Source organism: Pan paniscus, chromosome 7 (genome assembly GCF_029289425.2).
Source record: "Pan paniscus chromosome 7, NHGRI_mPanPan1-v2.0_pri, whole genome shotgun sequence".
Lineage (NCBI taxonomy): Eukaryota > Metazoa > Chordata > Mammalia > Primates > Hominidae > Pan > Pan paniscus.
In genome coordinates this window covers 26205746-26229318 of record NC_073256.2, presented here as the reverse complement: position 1 = coordinate 26229318, position 23573 = coordinate 26205746, and the positions used below count along the sequence as shown (strand labels likewise).

Below are 23573 nucleotides of genomic sequence, written 5' to 3'. Positions count from 1 at the left end.
AGCCTCCCGAGTAGCTGGGACTACAGGTGCCCACCACCACACCCGGCTAATTTTTTGTATTTTTTGTAGAGACGGGGTTTCACCCTGTTAGCCAGGATGGTCTCGATCTCCTGACCTCGTGATCCGCCTGCCTTGGCCTCCCAAAGTGCTGGGATTACAGGCGTGAGCCACTGCGCCTGGCCTTCTGGTACTTAGTCTTATAGTGGAAGGTATTCTGGGATATAACATAACTAATTTAACCACTTCCAGTTTCACTTCCTCATCTGTGAAACAGAATTAAAAGGCCAGTTTTGCAAAGTTTTTGGGGTTACTAATGAAAATGTATGTATACAAAGTACTTGGTTCACGTAGGGGCTCAATGATGGCTATTGTTATTTGCAGGGTTACTAGAATACTTCCATTTAATTATGTCTGTTTGTTGCTCTGACAATCCCTCTGGCAAAAAAGTTACTGTACAGATAAAATTCTAGGTTCAAATGTGCTATGTAACGGACCCCTAGGCATGGAGAAAGAAGAGGGGAAGAATGGAAGGGTTTTCTTAGTCCTCTGCGCCAGGCACTGTGCTAAGTATTTAATACTGACTGTTGCATGAAGCAGGCGTTCTTCCCCTCCGTCTCCCCCAAGAGGTGGAGAAGGTGAGTCTGTGAGCAATCATGTTGTGCAAGGCCTCTGGGCTGCCTTTGGACCTGGTAGGAGGTCTGACTGTAAAGTGTCAGCCTGTTTGTTTAAGAGATGTTTCTGAAAGGAACCCATGTTGCCCGTGCTACTGCAGAACTTATCTAGTAACTCCCATGTGGGCTGAGAGGTGAGGATGAGTCACTTAAAACCCAGGTCTCACTGGAAGATGGAGAGGGAGGGTTGGTATTTGTATTCTGACAGTTTTTCAAGTCAGTTGTGTTAAGGTTGGTCAGGCAGAAATGAACAAGCAGGGCAAAATGAAAATACTTAAGAGCTAACTGCTATCCACACAAGTGTACTTTAAAAATGGTTTTATTGAATATTAATCAATTACAAGTACAGTGAGCTAGACATTAAGCCAAAGCACAATTGCAGGTTAAATATAATCACAAAGATGTCTTAAATAGAAACCCACCAGGCAGGCAGGTTAAGTTCCTTGATGCCCTCCTTTGGAAAGAAGTGGAGGGTAAGGGAAAAAGGACTTCCATTTCAGGTGACGAGATGATGACTAGAGGACTTTAACATGCTGTAGGTGATTTCCCATGACCACATCTGTAGGATTGCCAGATTTAGAAAAACCAAACAATGAGAAAAACCAGCATGCTCAGTTAAATTTGAATTTCAGACAAATAATGAATGCTTTTACTGTAAATATATGCCAAATATTGCATGAAACATTCTTAACGCGAAATTGTTTCTCTGAAATTCAAACTTAACTGGGCATCTTGTACTTGATCTGACAATCCTACAAATAGATAAATACAAAAAAGGAGAGGGGGTTGTAACCCCTGCCACTGTTGGGTCACACAGAGACTAAAAATAAAAACAACACCAATAATGAACCAAAGAGTCACTACACTGGTTGCTCACACAGACTAACATCACAATGAGAAAACACAATTACTACTCCGAGTGCTGTTGCCAGGCAACATAACATTTTCTCAAAGCTGGTTTTGTAAATGTTTTGAGAAACCTTGATAAAAGTACCTTTTTAGTTTGTAGGTATCAAAGACAAACATTACTACTACAAAGATAAGATGAGCTTGAAACAATGGGAGCAGAAGCAGGTGTTATATGCACATGAAGAGTTTCAATGTTTTGTGTCATGGAGACAATGTTTACATACTCAAGGTCATCTTCTAGGTCTAGGCTGTCGGCCTCAAAGATCTGTGTTCTTTCCTAACTTTGAATGGGTTTTCTAGCCTTTCATCCTGAACTCTGGGAGGGCTGCGCGGGTGTGTGAGGGACACCCCACTACCAGGGTTCAACTGCATTTCTCTGCAAACACTCTGAATCAACACAAGGGCTTTCAGGGCTGCCTGCAGAAATGGGTAGACTGATGAAAAAGAAATCACAGAACAATCTGAATTCTGGAACGTGAAAGAAACCTCTTTGAAAGGATGGGAGGTAGGGCAGGTGCGAAGACGTGAAGTGTAAAGCAAAAAAGAATGTGAAAGGAGGAAAAGCGGAAATGCAATCTACAGTGCGAATGTTATTTCAGAGGAGGCAGAACTCTCTGGCAATGTATAAAACTCGTCATACTACGACCATATTTGATCGTGCAAAGTATATAAAATCTTTAGCTTTCTCTAGGTTTTCACTTTAGCATAACCATAGTTTACATTTTAAAACAATTAAAAAACACAGCTTGCATATCACTCATATTCTACAAGGTATCACAGTTGCTGTCGTATCCCCACATACACAACTGAATAGGCTTTGAAATCTTTCCAGCACTTCTCCAAACCAGAAATCTGGTAGCTGAGGAAGTTCCAATATGGAGAAATTGAAATGGATTAATTTTAATCAGCTCCATTGCATGTAAGGGAATATTACTTATGAAATATACCATCATAAAATAAGATGAACAGGTCTGAAACACATGGAGACATGGCCGACTCACTGACACACCTTTCAAACACTAAGAAATGGGACTACAATGTTTTATTTATTAAAATATAAAAGGTTAAAAAGTTTCTGCCATAGTTAAGGCTTTCTAGAGGGAAAAATTTAATTTATTGATGGCAGAGTGCACAAGTTGCTGAAGAAGCCTCATGTTCTAGAGTAGTAGTTTTCGAGTGCATTTGCTTTCCATATGCTAGATGTGTACAATAGCTCCAACATCACTTTCACAGTTACTTTCTTTTCACTTCTGTCACTGATCTGACATTAAACAAATTTGACTTTACTCTTTAAATACATATCTGACATGAAATCCTATCTAAATGTCAGTTTTGAATACCTGCCAAATTAGTAAGGTCTATAGCTTTACATGAGATAATTAGTCCAACAGAAAACACAAGAAGAAGGCTATTTGTCACAGATATCACACAAGTGGGATTCGGATACAATGGGGGAAAGGTGCTTGAAAATACACACCACTTCTGTTTGCAAGGCCATTTACAGGAATCCAGATAGTGCACATGTTAAAAAGGCGGGGGTGGGGGCAATGCCCAATAACCCTTCGTGCCATTGGGAGAGACACTGAAACAGAAAAACCTAGACAACTTATTGCATTCTAATGCCGTTCTCTGGCATATATCAAAATTTTATTTTTTGTAAAATGGATACAATAATAGAACGTTAATCTACATTATTTGCTTGCCATATTCAGGCATTTCTCTGTATACTTCAATGCACTTTGTATTCTGAGAGCAAAGGGAAATCAGTCTAGCCACTAACATCAAGCTCAAAGAACTATAAGGATGCTATTTCATGAAAACATCCTAATGTTGATTCTACTTATGCTGCTTGAAAAGCTAGAAATTCCAAACTCCAAGAAGGAAAAGGAAAACAAGAATCCTGGTTGCACTGCTGTTATTTTGCATAGAATCAAAACTCTGGGTTCCACTGTCATTTGTTAACAAAGCGGCAGTGTTCTGAGCAAAGCGCATGAGGCCTAATACCCATTCCTGGTTGTGATACAAAAGCTAAGAGGTATCTGGTCTCCTTTTTTAAGACCCAAGATGAGGAGAAAATGAATGGAGTCAAAGGTCATTGTTGGAGCTAATTTTAATTCCAGACTAGTAATTTAGGAAAGAGGGAAGGAGGTCAAATACAGGGAAGGAGGTCAAATACAAGCAGAAAGTTTCAGGACCAGGGCACTTAATTTATGCCTGAGTCAAGTATCCAGTAGGCCAACAGCAGGTAAACTGGAACCATCAGGTCTGGAGAAGCCCTTTAGTTTTGGAACTCGGGTAAAGCTGGTGGAGACATTCGGATTCTTTCTTCCATGTGGTTAGGGAAACAGAGGGGCCATTTCGGGGTAGGCCATATTGGATGATCCTAACTTGCTAGTATTTCTATATAGTACATACACAAAAAATAAAAGACTTCAGCCTAATTTAATGCCATGCTTTTATATTGGAAAGGGTTCTTCATACGGCTACAGATGAAAATCCCAAATGTAATAAACTTGTGCTAACTTTTGAGTGCACTCATGATGACCTTTGGTTTTCAAGTTCTGAAAAAAATGTATTTGGCTCCTGTGATATATCCGTTAACCCACTCTCTTAAGCAGATGAGTAATATATGCACACTCTTTCAAGAACTACTGTATACTTGAATCATTATAGGACAAGAAGCACCGCAAATGTCTTCCTTACACAGTGCCTTCACTTGGCACACAGAGCATGAGACATATAACACTGGCAGTTTAAATACTGAACCACAGTTTAACTTCTCAAGTGTAAGGACCAAGATGAAAACTGGCGCATCCATTCATCTAGTTAGTATGATGGAAACAACATACAACCACAGTTAGGTAGTGGTTTATCTTTTTAATGAAGCCATAAAGCTTTCCATATCTATATCATATTAACTCTTTTACTTAACTAAAAATCACAGCTGTGTTTACCATTTTAAACTACGTCTGGGGGAAGGTAAGTAAGACACACTTGACAGCTACTAAAAACTACACAGATGGCAATTTCTTCAACCCTTTGTTACAGCAAAAGAGAAGGAAAGAAGGGGAAACAAAGCCCTCTTAATGAATAGCAACTCTCAAAGCTTCACATGGAATTCTAGTGCTATTAAACAAGTAGCCAAGACACAAACACCCAGCTTGGGTCACTGAAACTTCAAAAGAAGCAACAACTGAGGCTAATTCTTGATTTAATTTTGAGGACCCATGCAAAATTCAGCTACAAACATTCAAACTAGTCTGGATGCCTAGTTCCAGCACTGGGTCGAAGCCAAAATCAAAGCAAAATGTGTATATTTTAAGAGTCTATTTCTAGAAGTTTTGCATGTAACCATTTTATTTTGCTTCAGGAGATTAAAGGAGGTCACAGCTTAATCACCGTGCATTAAACCCATCGTTTTCAGGGCTTTGAATTGCAATGGCAAGTTTGTGTCACACTGTTTTTCCTGTTCCTCGTCGTGTTTATATTTCTTTCGCTTCAAAGCAGAGTAGATGCACAGTATATCAAGTAAATAAGTTAGTGCACTCAATTCATATTCAGTTAAGGTGAAAAGGGCAAGTGTAAGAACTATAAAGGATCATTTTTTTATAAATGTCAATGGCACTTGGTAATGTTGATGAAAATAAACAGTAGTTTCACAAAGAAAATCGTATGGTATTTCTTTCTCACCTTCATTGAAAAAATAACAGAAAGGGCTTTGGTTTCAATTTTTGTTCTCCTTGTCTAAACACACTAAGAAGTTTGAAGAAATGGTTCAAAAATTTAATGCAAGGATCTTTATGAACTATTTGAAGCATGCCACTCAAAATAAACCCCAAATCTGGAGTAAACAAAAAAGTCCTTGCATTTGTGTGTATCTATCCACTATTCGAGTCTGAATCCCAGCTTTCTCAACTAAAGAAACAATCAAGTGGTATTTTTGTGACCCTCATCAAGTACAGTAATTTCACTGACTTTTGAAATAAGGCAGCTAATTTGGAGGTGGGTAACAATCCCAACAGTACAGATGAAGGGAAGGGAAGCATTTATTTTTTGGAGGCATCCCCTGGATCCACTGGGGCTGCAATGATACAGAACCACACGCTCCTCACCCTCCTTAATGCAGCTCTTCCTTCACAGCCTCCCCAGTTTTTTCACCTTGGAACTCAAGCCTGTGTCAACCTGCATCTCCAGTACTGTCCCGAAGACCTCTGTGGCAGGCTTGTGTCGGAAAGAGCAAGTGGCCTTCACCGGCTTTGACTTCTCTGAATTTAGGCGTTCCTAAGTCAGGTTGGTGTTTGTGCCCTTCTCTTGTAAGATAGGCCAATTCATAAAAGGGTACTAAAACTTGATGTTTTTTCCTTTTCATCTCAATTTATGATAACGAGAAGTGCAGCTACAGAGCAAAATAAAAAAATTTTAAAAAGTGGAAACTGAATCTTGCTCAGCCAGAAGCTTGGATTGCACTGCTAATGATTTTGTCAGCGTGACTTTGTGCAAAATATCCTCAAGAAGGCTCTGGCTCATTTTCAAAGTAACCAAAAAAACACAAAAAAAACAAAAAACAAACAAACAATAGCCAATGATGCATGTCTGGCAAATCAAAAACAAGCTTGTTGCCTGTCGTATGTGTATATTTGTTATATACACATCATGCATAACAAAACAAATGTAGTGTGTGAATTGTGAACATTTGAAAAAGCATTGGTTTTCTTATTTTCCATTTCCAAGTCTAGATCGAAGCAATCTTGTTTTAGAAATGGATAATTGCAATGAAAATGAGCCTGAGATATGTTAAAAGGCCGCCCCTGTAAACATTTCCTCAAAGGGAACAGTAGCAGTTGAGTATGTATCAGTTACTCATACTATTCATCACTATAGCAATGCTTTATAAAAGACAAACAGCTTATTTCTAGGCTGTCAGGGACTTCTAGAATATTGATGTTGTTGTTAGAAACAATCCTCTGTAATCCAGTCCCAGGCTGAAATCTGATCTGGCCTTCACCAGCAGGCATTCACTAGGTCTTCTGCTCTGCGGCTGTTGCGGTCTGGGAAGGGGCTTCTGGCTTCATGATCTGGTAAGTGATAAGATACTCTGGGTATGCCTGGGAAGGACAAGAAGAAAAACAAATCACCCTTCTAGTAGGCACAATATTAAAGCCTTGCCGAATGTGGAAGCCTCAAAGGCTGTTAATCGTGACCAATATTCTATATAGACTCAGTTTCTTAATAGGTGCCTGAACAATTTGAGGTTCACCTACTTAACTGTAAATAAATGTGTATAAACCCTACAATCTAGAAAACTGAATGTTATTTCTACTTCGAATACTGTCAATTTAGCTCCATTCATCCCTTATTAGAGAGCCATGTGTCATAAGCAGGGAAACTAAGGCCCGAGGTAGCACTAATATCTTTTTCACCTCACAGAGCATTGGTGCTGTCACACAGCGTGTGTTCAATAAAAGTTTGCTAAATGAAAGGAAAATTTTGCTGAATCCAGTCCAAATTAATCATAGAAGATGATGTAACCCACTGAGCTAGAAGGAGTAAGGGTGAGATGTACTGAGTCACCAATAACCCAGAAACAACAGTTTGGGAACAATATTTAAAAACTCACTACTCCAAGGCATCATTTACAGGAGAGATAAGGGCTCCGATTTAGACTGGCCTCTTTCATATTCTCTTTCTCTTTTTTCTTGCAGTCAGTAAAACACAAGGCTGTGTCTGGAATGGGAAGAGTTCTTCTTGGTGGGAGCAGGAAAAAGGAGGCTGATCAGAGGAAGCTGCTGAAAACCTAACCAGAAATTGCAGTGAAGGCAGCAATTTGGAAGGAGAGGTAGGACACCCCTTAGTGAGTAGACTACATAGGAATTCTTCAGCCCTAACTATAACATGACGATGAAACTAGACTCAGTAGTTCAGAGTGGTCTGTGACTAAAAGAAGATTCTTGGGTGAGCAAAGTGTTTTGGGGACCAAAAATAGTTTGTTCAATGCTGACCAACAAATTACTTGCATATAGATACAGGATAAGATAATAAAAGGAAAGAAAGATAAGTAAAAACTGAATAGTAATATTAGGATTTCTGTGAGAACTAAATGCAAAAGTCTTAGAAAAGGTCTGGCATAGTAAGGATCTATTATTGTTATTATTTTTATTAGTATTATTCATTAGAGAGTACTCCCTCCTAAAAGCTCTCAGCAAGGACTTTAAAAATAACAAAAATACATAAATGTTAAGTTCTGTCTATATATATATATATAGAACCATTCATAATATTCTTTTCCGTAATTCCAGTCTGCTCTGATTTTAGTTAAAAACAACAACAGCTTCTATTTTAGTACATTTAGTGGGAAGAAACGAAGATTGAAAATCTCTCCTGACTTTCTAGTCTGAAGTCTCAGTAACCAGTCTGTACTTTTATTTTTGTGAGAATATTACAGTTTCTCACAAAAGAAACTATCTGTAGTTTGATCTGAAGACATACACTTACTTTTTGAAATGGTTTACTAAAACAATCTAGGTCAGATACCTCCTGCTAATTCTAGAGTTGGGTATAAAAAATCTAGCAAAGCTCACATACTGGTAAAAACTGAAAACACTAATTAATCAACCAGGTGGCTTAATGGTCAAGAAAACTATTTATCACCAGCATCCGTGTATTGAGCATCTACCACATAAGAACACTCTGGTGTGAGATGTGGATCCTGCTGTGAAGGAGCTTACCATGCGGACAGACAAAAACAGGAGAAATGTAAAAAGAACGCAGGCTGGCATATGCTGAGTGTCAAAAAATGAGTGGATGCCCACCCCTACTTCCTTTTATCCGCGTGAAGTTTAATATCTATAATACTTTCTATGACATTTTACTTGCGGAAAAGCTGTTGAAGCAAAGGAGTCAATAGTGCCGGTGTCTGCATTTAGGTAGCTCATGATTTAAGGGGATCCCTGACACACGTCCATCTTAGTCAGGTGGATTCTAAGATTCTAATGGCATGAGTTGCTTAAAGGTCCTTATCTAAATGCTCCCGGTTCCTAATGATTAGGCTACTGAATTGTTTCTGTGTACCCTTTAAGTTACTAATTAATCAATTACAGTCCAGAGGGATTAAGGGTAAGGGAATGACTAAACTGCAGAACTAGAAGGGCCTAAGATGGACCAAAAACCATCATTTTCGGTCAGGTCACTTTAAATCCATGCTGGTTATACCAGCATAGGATGTATGTATGTGTTTATTTACTTATTTTTTAAATACACAACCACTTCTGCTAACTCATTTTCTGAATTTTCTTCTTAATCCAAATCCCTAACACTAAAATTTAAATTCAAATGCTCTCAGTTTATGTCTCATAGAGGTGAGGAAGGGACTGTCATGCTCTCTTGAATGATTCTGTATGTTTGGAAACCATTTTAGAAATCATTCTATTCTATAGTCTTTTCTTTTCCAGGTTAAGTAATTCTGCATTGTTCACGTCAGTTCAGTAAAGTAGCTGAAATCTCTGGAGCAACCAATGAGCAGAGAACACCTCTCCTTCATGTCCAATGTGAAGTTTAAAGTACAACATATACAAATACCACTGACATCTTAAGTCCAATCATATGTTATAATCAGAGCCATTTTTCTTTCCAAGTACAGTTCAGTTAACCTTCAATATATCTTTTCAATCTTCAAGAAAGAAACATTCCCACCAATAACGAATACTACTACTCAAGTCATCCTCAATCAAAAACACATAAAACATGTGTGTGTTTTTGAAAGTTAAACATTAAGAGTGAAAGATGATTTAGAGTATGACCAAGGAGAATGAAATAAAAGTTAGCAAAGGAAAACTTCCCTATAAAATCAGCAAAAACTGCTCATGAGAAAGTACTCAATTAGCAGACACTACAGTTAACACGATCCATGTGTACAAGTATACCTGAATATGGAAGAGCAATTATCCTCCCCGGAAATAAAATAAATGCTGAATGCATTTTTTTATTTAGGCATTTTTTTTTCTTTCAAATAAGTTTTGTACTAATCACTCTCTAAAATTATTTCATGAGACACTCTGACTAAATTATCAAGTCAAATTTTACCTGGGAGATGGTTAATTAGTAAATTTCAGAAAAGTAAACTTATACTTATCTTCTAAGTATTCCTTATTATTTCTTTGTACCCAATTATGAAATAAATATTTACCACTACAGATAACTTATATTTAAAATATATGGTAAAGAGAACTGAAACCACTCATTAATGCCCAGTGATAACCATCTTATGTTGTGGGTGAATCAGAGATAACTTATAGTATATTTAAAATATATGGTAAAGAGAACTGAAACCACTCATTATCACCCAGTGATAACCATATTCTTATGCTGTGGGTGAATCTGTGTTTGGTATATATTATGTAAATGTTAAATAATACCAGACATATGAATATATTTATTTAACAATTCTGCTTTTGCTTAATATTTAGGTTGTTTAAATTTTTTATTGTGATAAGACAGTGATGACTATTCATATATTCATGTGTATAGTGTGTGTTTGTGACTATCACTGATTATTCCAATACAAATTTCTAGAAGTATAATTAATTACTGAATAAAAGTAAAAAAAAGCTTCTTTTCTAGAAGAAGTTTAAGGTTTATGATTTAAACAGAAAAATATGACAAATTTATTCCTTCCTTTTTATAAACTTTTTATTTGGAAACAGCTACCAACTTACAAGTAAGTTGCAAAAATTAAAGTGGTACCAAAAACAGCTACATAACCTTACCCAGATCTACCTTTGGGAAGGTTTTATTTATCTCATTTGCTTTATCATTTGCCCCTTCCCTATCCCTGTATACTAGATACACACACACACGCACACGCATTCTCCCCAAAACGTTTACAAGTTATATATATCATCATGGTCCTTTATCCCTAAATATGCCAGTATATATTTTCTAAGCACAGAGATATTGCCTTACATAAGTACAGAATCAAACTTATAATTTTACACTGATATAATCCTTTTATTTAATGTCCATATTCCAATTCTGTCAGTTGATCTAATAATGTACTTTCTCTTCCAATACTGGATGCAGTTTGGGGGCAGAAGGTTAACTTAGTTTTCATGTCTCTTGGGCCTCATGTAATCTGGAAAGTTAGCACAGCCTTTCTTTTATAATATTAACATTTTTGAAGAATACAATCTTTCAACATTAAAAAAAGTAAAACATTCCTCATTTTGATTAGACTTACATCATGTATTTTTGGCTGGAATGCTGCAGAGATGTCGTGCCTTTAGAGTATCCACCTAGAGAGACAATATAAGCCTATCTGTCCCTCACTGGTGATGTTGATTTTGATTATCTGGTCAAGGCATTGTCCCCTTTCTCCAATATATAATTACTACTCCCCCCAGCCCCCTTTGAAAGTAAGTTTGTAATAAGAAAACCACGCAAATATTCTTCTCCTTAGTGAAACAATCCCCCTATTTAGCATCCATTAATAATTCTTGCCTGGTCTAATAATGGGTACATGATGAGTCCCATGTCATCCTTCCCTCCCTCCACCCCTCCTTCCCTGTTTCTCCCTCCCTCCACCCCTGCTTCCCTGTTTCTCCCTCCCTCCTTGCACCCCTCCTTCCCTGTTTCTCCCTCTACCCCTCTTTACCTGTTTCTCCCTCCCCCCCTCCTTCCCTGTTTCTCCCTCCCTCTTTCCATCCCCTCCCTCCCCCTCCATCCCTCCCCCTCCATCCCTCCCTGTCTCCTCTCACTCCCTCCCTTTCTCCCTCCCCCATCCCTCTGCCTATCCCTTCTTCCCTCCCACCTCTTTCTCCCTCTCACTCCCTCCCACTCCCTCCCTCCCTCACTCCATCCTCCTCACTCCCTCTTCCTCCCCCTCTCCCTCCCTCTGCCTCCCCCTCTCCCTCCCTCTCTTACTCTACCCCTCTCCCTCCCTCCCTCTCACTCTCCTCCTCTCCCTCCCTCTCACTCTCTCCCTCTCCCTCCCTCTCATTCTCTCCCTCTCCCTCCCTCTCTCACTCTCTCCCTCTCCCTGCCTCTCTCCCCCTCCCTCTCGCTTACTCTCCCCCTCCCTCTCTCCCTCTCCCTCCCTCTCTGACTCTCTCCCTCTGCCTCCCTCTCACTCTCCCCCCTCCCTCCCTCTCTCTCTCCCTCTGCCTCCCTACACCTCTTCCCCTCACTCATTCCCTTATCCCTCCCCTCCCTCCCTCCCTCTCTCCCACCCTCTCCGTTCTCTCTCCCTCTCTCCCTCCCTCTACCTCTTCCTCCCCCCTCCCTCTACCTCTTCCTCTCTCTCTCCCTCTGTCCGTCTCCCTTCCTTCCTCCATCTCACCCTACATTCCTCCCTCTTGCCCTTCCTCTCTCTCTCTCCCTCCCTTCCATCCTCACTCTCCCTCCCTTCCTTCGGCTCTCTCTCTCCCTCTCTCCCTCTCTCCCCCTCTGCCTCCGTACACCTCTTCCCCTCACTCCATCCTCCTCACTCATTCCCTCGTCCCTCCCTCCCTCTCTCCCACCCTCTCCGTTCTCTCCCTCCATTCCTGCCTCCATCTCACTTCCTTCCATCTCTCCCTCCTGACCTTCCTCTCTCCCTCCCTTCCTTCCTCTCTCTCTGCCTCCCTTCCATCCTCACTCTCCCTCCCTTCCTTCCTTTCTCCCTTCCTCTTTACTTCCTTCTTTCTTTCTCTCTCTCCCCGTCCATTCCTTCGTCTCTCTCCCCCTCCCTGTCTCTCCCTCCCTCCCTTCCTTCCTCTCTCCATCCCTGCCTTCTGCTCGCCCTTTCTCTCTCCCTTTCTCCATTCTTCTCTGTCTCTCTCCCTGCCTTATCTCTCTCTCCCCCCCTCCGTCTCCCTCCCTCCCATTCCCTCCCTTCTCTTCCTCCCTCCCTCCCTTCATCTCTCTCCCTTCCTTCCTCTCTCCCTCCCTTCATTCCTTCTCCTTTCCTTCCTCTCTGCCTCCCTCCCTTCCTCCCCACCTTCCTTTTTCTCTCTCCTTCCTCCATTCCTCCTCCTTTCTCCCTCCATTCCTCCCTTTCTCTGTCCCTCCCTCCCCTTCTCTTTTCCTCCCTTCCTTCTGCTCTCTCTCCCTCCTTTCCTTTCTCTCCCTCTCTACCTTCCTCTCTCAATCCCTTCCTCCCTCTTTTTCCCACCCTTCCTCCTTTCTCCCTCCATTCATCCCACTTTATCTGTTCCTCCCTCCTTCCCTGTCTCCCTCCCTCACTTCCTTTCCCTCTCTCTCCTTGTCTTCCTCTCTCTCCCACCCTTCCTTCCACTCTCCCTGTCTCCCTCCCTTTCTTCTCTCTTTCCCTTCCTTCTTCTCACTTTGTCTCTCTCCCTCCCTACCTTCCCCTCTCTCTCTCCATTTCTTCCTCTCTCCCTCCCTTCTCCCTCCCTTCCTTCCTCTCTCCCTTCCGCTCTCTCTCCCTCCCTCTCTCCCCCTCCTCCCTCTCCCCCCCTTACTCTCCTTTCCTTCTTCTCTCTTACTCCCTCCCTTCCTCTCTCTCTCTTCCTCCTTCCCTCCATTCTCCCTTCCTTCCTCTTTCTCTCCTTCCCTTCCTTCCTCCCTCTACCTCTCCCTCCTTTCCTCCCCCCTCTACTTCCCTTCTCGTTTCTCTCTCCCTCCCTTCCTTCCTCTCTCCCACTCTCCCTCCCTCCTTTCCTTCCTCTCCCCCTCTCTTCCTTCCTCTCACTTTCTCCCTTCCTTCCGTCCTTCCTCTCTCCCCCTCCCTTCCTCTCTTCTTTCTCCCTTTCTTCCTTCTTTCTTCTCTCTCCCTCTCTTCTTTCCTCACTCCTTCCTCTGTCTCCCTCCCTCCCTTCCTCCCTTCATTCCTCACTCCTTCTTCTGTCTCCCTCCCTCCCTTCATTCCTCTCTCCCTCCCATTTGCTCTTTCTCCCTTCCTTCCTCCCTCTCCCTCCCTTCCTTCCTCACGCTCTCTTGCTCCCTCCCTTCCTTCCTCCCTTTCTTTCTCATTCCCTCCCTCCCTACCTTCCTTCTTCTGTCTCTCCCTCTCTCCCTTCTTTCTTTCATATCTCTTTTGCTCCCTCCCTTCCTCTCTCCTCCCTCCCTTTCTATCTCCCTCCTCTCCCCCTTTCCTCCCTCTCTCTCTTCCATCTTGTTTCCTCCCTCCCTCTTTCATTCCTTCCCTCCTTCCCTCCCTTCTTCTATCTCTCCCTCCCTTCATCCCTCTGTATCCCCTCCCCCCTCTCCCTCCGTCTTCCTCCCTTGTTTCCTTCCTCTTCCTCTCTCCCATCCTTCCTCTCTCCCATCCTTCCTCTCTCCCTCTTTCCTCTTTCACTCCCTCCCTCTCTCCTTCCTTTCTCCTGTCTCTCCTTCCCTTCCTCCCTCTCTCTCCCTCACTACCTTCATCTCTCTGTCTCCCCCTCTCCCTTCCTCTCTCCCTCCATCCCTTCCTCCCTCCCTGCCTTCTGTTCTCCCTCACTTCCTCTCTCCCTCCCTTCCTTCTGCTCTCCCTCCCTCCTTTCTTCTTCCTCTCTCCCTCCCATCCTTCCTCTCTCTAGCCCTCCCGCCCTTCCTCTCTCTCCCTTCCTTCCTTCCTATCTCCTTCCCTTCCTCTCTTCCCCTCCCTTCCTTCCTCTCTCCCCCCATTCCTTTCTTCCTCTCTCCATCCCTTCCTCCCTTTCTTTCTCCCTCTCTTCCTCCTTTCTGTTCCTCCCTCTCTCTTCCTCCCTCCCCCTTCCTCCCTCTCTTTCTCCCTCCATTCCTCCCTCTTTCTCTGTCCCTCCTTCCCTCCCTCTTCTCCCTCCCTCCCTTTTCTCCCTGCCTTCCTTCCACTCTCTGCCCATCCCTTCCTTCTGCTCTCCCTCACTTTCTCCCTCCCTTCCGCTCTCTAGCTCTCTCTCCTTCCCTTCCTTCCTCTCTCCCTCCCTGTCTCTCTCCCCCCTTCATTCCCCCTTCTCCCTTCCTCCCCCCCCACTTCCCTTCTCCTCTCTCTTCCTTCCTTTTTTTCTCTCTCCTTCCTCCAATCCTTCCTCTGACTCCCTGTTCCTTCCTCTCTCGCTTTCTCCCTTCCTCCCTCTCTCTCTCCCTCCCTTCCTCCCTCTCCCCTCCATTCATCCCTCTCTCTTTCCCTCCCTCTTTTCTTCCTCTTTTCCTCCCTTCTTTCTTTCCTCTCTCCCTTTCTCTCTTCCTTCCTCTTGCTTTCTCCTTTGCTTCCTCTGTCTTTCTCCCTCCCTTCCTCTCTCTCCCCTTTCCTTCCCTTTATCTCTCTTTCCCCCTTCCTTCTTCTCTCCCTTTTCCTTTCCTCTGTCCCTCCCTTCCTTAGTATCTGTCTCCCTTTCTTTCCCTCCCTTTCTGTCTCTCTCTTTGCCTCCCTCCCTTCCTCTCTCTCTCCCTCCCTGCTTCCCTTCCTACCTCTCTCTCATTTCCTTTTTTCCTCTCTCCCTCCCTCCCTTCCTTCTTCCCTCCCTCCCTGCTTCCCTTCCTACCTCTCTCATTTCCTTTTTTCCTCTCTCCCTCCTTTCCTTCCTCTCGCTCCCTCCCTTCCTTCTCCCCTCCCTCCCTTCCTCTTTTTTTCCCTTGCTCTCTCTCCCTTCCTTCCTTCCCTTCCTCTCTCTCATTTCTTTTTCCTCTCTCCCTCCTTCCTCTCTCCTTTCCTTCCTCTCACTCCCTCCCTTCCTTTTTTTCCCTTGCTCTCTCTCCCTCCCTTCCTTCCTCCCTCTCTCCCTCCCTTCTTCCTCTCTCTCCCTCCTTTCTTCTCTGTTCCTTCCTTCCTCTCTCCTCCCTCCCTTCCTCTCTTCTCTCCCTCCTTTCCTTCCTGTCTCTCTCTCTCCTTCCCTCCCTTCCTTGGTTTCTCTCTCTCTCATATACACACACATGCTTATATTACTACTTACCCATAAATTTACATGAGTGTACACACACGTTAGAAACCATGAGGTCATAGTAATACTTCCAATTTCAGTCCACCCTAAGAGTCTTTCTTACCTTCTCCATTCCATATTTGTATGTCCCTTCTTCTACCATGAGAATTTTGGCTCCTCAAATCAATACATCAACACATCCGCTCATGTGCTCAATCCTATAATATGCCTAAGAGTTTCACTGTTTGGCCCACAGTATCGCCATCAACACATTTACTAAAAGGAGTTCAGGATTCCTTTGTCAGTCTTTCCCCAACAGCATTCCCTACCTTGCCCATGACTGAAGGCACAGTGTAAAATACTGTTTTCATAGGTTATATATATTTAGTTATTTCCTTCTTTATTTTTCTCTTTTATTGTAGTTATGGTATTCATTTGAAGTTCAGTTACATTCAGACAAATTGTTTTTGTTTTTGGACAAATCCTGTGGCAGGTACATCCATGAAGACCCACTAATAGCAGCTGCCCTGGCATGCTGCACATGAAGTGGCACAAGGCATTAGTTCAGAGCTGCAGGCCTCAAAACGGCATGAGAGCCCAAGCCTTTGTTTCTCAGCTGCTCTCTTGTTCACACTGTGTTATGTGGCTGACAGCTACTAATGGGTTTTAGGTAAAAAGTTGATGTCAAAGAATTATTTTGATACCTTTATTTTGTATCTGAAGTAATTAATACTAGCACACTGTGTGGTGGATATTTCACTGAAAAGTTTCTCAAGTCTTACACGGTCTCTGTGCTCTAGTGACATGTTTGTGAACTTGGTTATGCTTGTTTGATGAGTAACATACCTGTTCTCCTCTGTAGATGACATATTCAGCATATGCCAGCCCATTGACGCTCGGTCTACCAATGACTGAGTGGTGCCCTGGAGGCGCGTGGGCCATTTTCATGGTGCTAAACTGCAGAAAGGATTTCCCAAGGGTCACTCTACAGAAGAGCATTTGTCTAAGGAAAAAGAAAAAAACAATGCTTTGAAGGAAGCTTTAAATCTTACAATAATATAACTGCTAGATCTATTAATTTTTTAAAAATTTAACATAAGGCAAGCTAATTTAAATGTCATTTTCAGATTTATGAGTAGGAATGGGATGGAATTTGATATAATGATTTACTATAAACAGTTACCAGACTCAATAGTTACACTTAAAGTTTAAAGTAGTTTTGGTATGGCTTAGGAATCGGCCATAGAAAATGCCTGATAGGGAGATCAAGAGCATCCTGGCTAACACGGTAAAAACCCTGTCTCTACTAAAAATACAAAAAGTTAGCCGGGTGTGGTGGTGGGCGCCTGCAGTCCCAGCTACTTGGGAGGCTGAGGCAGGAGAATGGCATGAACACGGGAGGTGGAGCTTGCAGTGAGCCGAGATCGCGCCACTGCACTCCAGGCTGGGCGACAGAGCGAGACTCCGTCTCAAAAAAAAAAAAAAAAAAAAAAAAAGAAAATGCCTGCCAGTAAGTTTTGCCTGGTGGAAAAAGGGAAAAAACCAGAGAAAAAACTGAGCTCTTGCATGGATGGGTAGGTGGAAAGTGAAGAAAATAAGCTGATGGAAACAACACCTGAAATTAAGATTGGGTTTATTCATTACAGGGAAAAAAGTAGAAACTGGGATGAGGTAAACAGTAATAATAAAAGTGGATCATGAACAAAAGTACTTAGCTTAAATGTATGGCTGAAAATCATAATAGTCTGGGTGAAACATGAATTAGAGCAGATGTTAAGTATCACAGAGTAAGAAAGATTGACTGGGAAGAAAGTCTATTATATACACTAGGGGTTAGCAAGCTATAGCCCATGGCTCAATCCAGCCTGCAATCTGGTTTCGTAAATACAATTTTATTGGCACACAGCCATGCATTCATTTACATATAGTCTGTGGTTGCTTTTGCACTACAAGGGCAGAATTGAGTTACTGTGACAGGGATTGTATGACCTGCAAAACCTAAAATAATTATTATATATCCCTTAAAGAAAATGTCTGCTAATCTCTAATATAAGCAATAAACATTTTTACAAATTAGTACAAATGATCACACTGTTAAATGTAAACAGTTATAATTCAGTCAAATTGTTTTTAGTAATGGAGTAGAATCTTTGTGTTATAAGTAACCAGAGATTTTATTTTGAATCAACTAAAATTTGTGCTGGATCCAGGACAACTGGGTCTTATCTGGACTGGCTTTTTGAGTTGGATGCTATTGATGATCCTCTGGGATGCTGGCTTGGTCTACTATATTCTCCTGCAGGTCCCAGAGAAAAGGGCTTTGCTCTCCATCAGAAGGAGGCTTTTTGAGCTCCATCTCTACATTTGTGGCAGTGCTATGTTGTCGTTAGATTCTGCTAGTCTCTTACGTCACACAAAGGTGAACTTGACAGGCCCTGGTCTTCTGCTTCCTGCCCCAGGGTTCGCCTGTTGCTGCCGAGGCAGGAGATGATGTGGGACCTGCTCAGCCAGCGGTGAGCTGCAGCTGCAGATGGGCAAGTAGAGAGCTGGCTCAAGTCTGCTCACTGGCTTGTCTGGTGCATTGTGGTGCATTCTGCAGACGCAGCAGCCTAAATGGTAGGGTTACCAATTAGCCCTGGTGGCAAATTTTGACAAATGCAAGACAGGAGCCAGCAGACAAATTCGTCTCTTTCTCTCACTGATATACTACTGTTGTGAGATGCCGTAGTTGATACAGCCTCTCCGGAGATGCCTCATGGACTGGGCAATCGACTGCACTCACTATGAGACTGTGGCCAGCTCATGAATGCACCTCACTGCGGTTGCTCTGCTGTCTTCTCCACCTCAGTTCCTTTTGGGCCCTCATTCCTGCTTCCCTGGGGCTGCACTGGCCAAATACTAGTCACATGCTTTTGCTTGAGGCTCTGTTTTCCAGAAATCCTGGCTAAGACTTAAACTTGTGTGTCTAATTTTAATGAGCGATTGTTAATTTTCATTGAGGTTCACTTTTATTGCTTATTTAGGTTCATTTTTGTCTCCAGAGGAATTAGGTTTGAAGCAAAAAAACAAACAAAAAAACCCAAAAATACTTTTACATGCTATATATTCTTGAAAATTTCTCTGTATTCTTTTTTTTTTTTTTTGAGACGGAGTCTCTCTCTGTCACCCAGGCTGGAGTGCAGTGGCGCGATCTCGGCTCACTGCAACCTCCGCCTCCTGGGTACTCACCATTCTCCTGCCTCAGCCTCCCGAGTAGCTTGGACTACAAGCGCCTGCCACCACGCCCGGCTACTTTTTTGTATTTTTAGTAGAGACGGGGTTTCACTGTGTTAGCCAGGATGGTCTCAATCTCCTGACGGCATGATCTGCCTGCCTCGGCCTCCCAAAGTGCTGGGATTACAGGTGTCAGCCACCGTGCCCAGCCGAAAATATCTCTGTATTCCTAACCACAGAGGTCTTCATGGAAGGAAGTTTCCTTCTGGATATATGACATCCGACTCCAAATGGCTGATGGCAATAATTTTGTTCAAAACACAATTGAGAGATAAGTTTTAAGGTCAATAATCACAATTTCAAGGTTACTGGGGCTTTTCTCCCTCAGAGATCCTTGTTCTGAAATTATTTGGGTCTTTTTAAGGTCTTAACCAAATTACAAAATATCTTATTAACCTGGCTTGTTAAAAAGAATGCATTTGGTAAGTTTACACAGAAATGTAATAAATCCCAATCTTTGTACAGTATAATTCTTTTGTATTTTTTCATTGCCAAGGAAAGGGAAAGTACTTTTTTCGCCACTGACATCACAGAGATTATACCATTATTCTCGCCAATTTTTGAGTTTTAAAAGTCTGTTAACAAGGCCAATATTCATTTGTTGATATTTTAAGTTGCCAAGGCTAATTATATATCCTGCCTTAAAACAACAACATCACCAGCAACATCAGAAGTAAATTAAAGAGTCTATGTTTTTTATAGAAGTGTGTCTTCATTCAAACGTGACTAGAGCTAGCAGTTCTTTGTTCCACAGAAATCATCCTTAGCCTTGCCATATTCTGATTACAAAGGAAGAAAAGTGAAGCCCAGGGAGAAAGCCAAGATGCAGGGAGTTTTATCATAACCCATGACTGGAGGCCATGTACCCGGTTTTTACCCCTGGTTATCTGCTCTGTTGTTATTGCTCCTGTCAGAAGAGGCTGATCAGCTGTTCCCACCCATTCCCAGAACCAATGGGATTTACTGGGATGCAAGACTGAGGATAATCTGTGACTTCTGCAGGGCCTGATAAACCAATTTGGGGCTGGGCACGGTGGCTCATGCCTGTAATCCCAGCATTTTGGGAGGCCGAGGTGGGCAGATCAGGAGTTCGAGACCAGCCTGGCCAACATGGCAAAACCCCATCTCTACTAAAAATACAAAAATTAGCTGGGCGTGGTGGCGGGTGCCTGTAATCCCAGCTACTGAGGAGGCTGAGGCAGGAGAATTGCTTGAACCCAGGAGGTGGAGGTTGCATGAGCCGGGATCGTGCCACCGCACTCCAGCCTGGGTGACAAGAGCAAGACTTCATCTCAAAAAAAAAAAAAAAGACAATTTGGTTCGTGACCTAGGGGTGGGAAACGTTACACTAATGGCAAGATGCTTACCTGTGACATATATAGCATGACCTGTCCTTGTGTGTAGGGCAGCCTGTTCCTCCTCCAATTCCATAAACATATTGGTTGCTTTTTGAGGAGTTTTCAGCAAAATAAATCCCGGCCCCAAACATTCCTCCTATGTATGCATGTCGCTCATCAAACCCTTTATGAATAATGGCATTAATGAAAGGAGAACCTAGAAATACGAAGACAGAAAGATTCGTTTTTGAACACTTTTCTAGAAGCTCAATTACCTGCACACTATTTGCATCGGGCAGGTTAATATTAAGAAATGAATGGTGTATAAATGAAAAGTATTTTCTAAGAAGGTCTATTATACATAATAATGTACTAGTACAAAATTACAACAAAAGTAATTCACTAGGTGGCTCAATTGGCAATTTAAGTTCTAAAATAATTTTAGATCAAGTATTTTCACTGTATATGCACTGGAAAGTCTGTACTAATGTGTGATACATTAGAAAGCTGGTACCAAGAAGTAATTATTTATTTGAACAAAATAATCAAAACAACCCATTTTTAACACAACCGTATTATAGTCAATTTAACGTAGGTTTTTCCCTTTACTGACTCCTGCAAAGGCCCAGGGAGACGTCCACCGTCCCTGCCACGCTGCTTACCATGAAACAACATGCGCTCATTGTGATGGTTGTGATTCTCCTCAGACACTTCCTTCTGTCGGTGGCAGAACCGCTCCCTCAACTTCTTGTTGACAACTTTTTGAATCTTTAAGGATGAAGAAGAAAGAAACATTATCGGTGAAATGTGCATTTATGATTTAAAATGAAAAGTATGTTTTCCTTTTAGGAAGGTTCAATTTTTATTTTGCTTAAGACATAATTTAAAAGTGATAAAGCTACCATGTCAGTGTAATTCAGAAAATACTCTAGCTGTTAGTGACATAATTTTCAGTTACAGTTTTTGTTATTCTATACCAGACCTGGCTGTTACCTCTAAATCAATCACCTCAGGATTAAAAAAAAAAAATAGGTAAAAAGGTTATGTTTAGGCATCTCCCCAGACTTAATAAATTTTAGGAGATGGGGATCTGTAAATCTGTATTTTTTTTAAAAAAGTTCCCTGGGTTATTCTGATATGTACCAGTATAACTTTTACAGGTCTGTTAACTCAAAGGGTTAAACCAGTTCTCTACAGATTTTATTCATCTTTATGATACCCCTTTGTAAAAAGCTTGAGTCATCTGTTCCATATTATAAATTAAGATACCGAGATTAAGAAATATATGTATTCTGGGGTAATTACTGGTTCAATTAGATTGAAGATCCAGGACTTTGATGCAACTTTCTAATGATAAAAAACATTATTGTCAGCTATGGCCTGTATTTGTGCATGAGCAGGGAGACCAATATCCATGTAAGTATCACTAGTACAAGCTGATTTAGCCTCCTGTTTGTAGCTTTGGCGCTTTCAGAATGTCTCTATTTTTAGTGATGTATTGTCTTGGGGAGTTACTTAGAGATATTGTAGTGAGAAGAGTGCTATCTGACTTCAGATAGGTGACGAATTATCTTTCACAGTTTGAAAATATGACTTAATAAACTTTTTTCATTGTCTAGATTTGGTTTTTAGGCAAGCCTTGCAATCCAGTTTTCACCATGAAACTTTAAAAACTTACTCGAATGACATTGTATCTGTTGAAGATGCCACCAGCATTACCACCATCTCTGTGTTCTCGAATTGTACTTTGCATCTATAGAACAAAATAACTGATTTTATAAAAACATCCCAGTGTGTAATTCTAGACAATGATGAGTCTAAAATTCAGTATTAATAAATAAATAGGAGTTCACTATAAATTGATGAACAAGTTTAGTGGATAAGTATTTTTGGTGAGAAAATAATTTCAAACATAAATATTAAATTTATGCACTTTCTATTTACTTTTAAATAAAAGTTCTGAAAGAGTTTTCTGTAAACACAATGGGGCAACATATTAAAAGAGTTTTCTGTAAACACAATGGGGAACATATTAAAAAACACATTAAGTCATCTACAATTACTATCTTATCTTATTGAGAAGAAGAACTAACACTCTGATTAAAACTCCTTACATTCAATTAATGCCCATTGGACAAATGCTAAAAATAAACAATTTTTAAAAAATATTTGTTCTGTAGGTGAAATATTCCATATTATCTCAATAGTCTTCAGCTTGGGATCTCTAAGTATATTTACACGGACCAGGGGACATTGACTATAATGTACTACTAAAGGGAATAACTGTCTTCTGACTACTCTCTAAATTAAAAATAATTATGGAAAAGAAAAATGTTTTAAAGATCTAAGTTTCTCAGAGAATTAACTCAATAAAATGAATTCTCTTCCTTACTGCTTCACTTGTGAAGAGTCACTACATTTTTGACATTGTTATCAAAATGTACTAACTGCTAGGAGAATTAGGTAGTAAGACACCGGACCCCATGATGCCTTCCTGATGCGCTAAGTATGAGCTGGAATACAGCCCTGGGGTCATGGTCCTGAGTTCCCTATGGAAGTTCCTAGCCTGGGAATGAAAATAAAATGAGCACTAATTAAACAAACAAACAAGAATTAGGCATACCTTTTTCTGCCTAGGTATATGCATAACACAATTGGGTAGCTTACTTATAACAATGGCATTAGGCTGTTTGTTTATGCATAAGCCGTCAGTGGAGCAGGAGTCTCACTGGCATCTGACCACCAGGAGGGTCACACAAACAGCCTTCATAGGGGCTCAGAAGAACTGTGACTGGAAAAATGTTATGCAGAATAATGAGGCAGACCCAGAAGCATACGTGACGATTAGGCATATTATTTTATAGTCACATTTATAACTGCATAAAAACAAGGATGAGAACATATTTGCTCTCTATGAGGCAAGAGTTTTTCATTCTATGTCATTCTTAGGTGGCACTGTAACAATATAAGAAAATAGTTGTAATAGGCTCCTTATTTTGCATGAGATTCAAGAAAATCTCCAGAATAAAAAGACAGATGGGCCCCATGCATTAGAAAACCTAGGCTTATGATGTGAAAACCATGGGGCGCCGTCATATTTTAATTTTGGCAATATTCTACCACAGTGGCTAAGACAGACTCATTAATAGGCATGTGACCGCAAGGCAATGTAAGACGAGGTTACTTCCAGAAAAACAGGTTTATCCACAGATTTCAAGAAAAGCAAATGAAAGATTTCTGATGTATATTACCTCTTCTTCCACTGACTGATATTCTTTATCTTCTGGAGCAAGATCCAGCAAAATCGTTCCCTGATTAACACAGTGAAAAGTCAAATAAGGATTGGTGCCTGTCGGAGAGAAAAATTAACATATAAAACAAAAGTCTACACTACTCAGGCTCTATTTTATTAAAAAAAAAAAAAAAATCATAATAAGTAATTGAGGTTTTGGAACAAACCTAAACTATCTGCAATTTGAACCTGATAAATTCGGTTACTTTAAACAAATATACTCAAAGACAGGAGAAAAGAATGAAGATGTTTGGGGACTGATTTTATCTGTTCTTTT

General features: G+C 41.3%; 1 protein-coding gene and 1 long non-coding RNA gene across 2 annotated transcripts in view; one reads left to right on the top strand and one right to left on the bottom strand.

The window, feature by feature from the left end:
• Positions 1–974: 974 nt before the first annotated feature.
• Positions 975–23573, bottom strand: part of TNKS (tankyrase) — a 219638-nt gene continuing 197039 nt past the window's right edge. Inside the window, exons 22-27 of the mRNA XM_003805333.7 lie at positions 23256–23353; positions 21683–21757; positions 20667–20772; positions 20035–20221; positions 16241–16397; positions 975–6685 (exon numbers count right to left, since the gene is read on the bottom strand). Coding sequence (XP_003805381.1) covers positions 6599–6685; positions 16241–16397; positions 20035–20221; positions 20667–20772; positions 21683–21757; positions 23256–23353 — 710 coding nt within the window. The 3' untranslated portion in view covers positions 975–6598. The remainder of the gene's footprint in view (positions 6686–16240; positions 16398–20034; positions 20222–20666; positions 20773–21682; positions 21758–23255; positions 23354–23573) is intronic.
• LOC134730959 (uncharacterized) overlaps positions 6692–23573 on the top strand; it is a 40633-nt gene continuing 23751 nt past the window's right edge. Inside the window, exon 1 of the long non-coding RNA XR_010112906.1 lies at positions 6692–7416. This is a non-coding gene — a long non-coding RNA (uncharacterized LOC134730959). The remainder of the gene's footprint in view (positions 7417–23573) is intronic.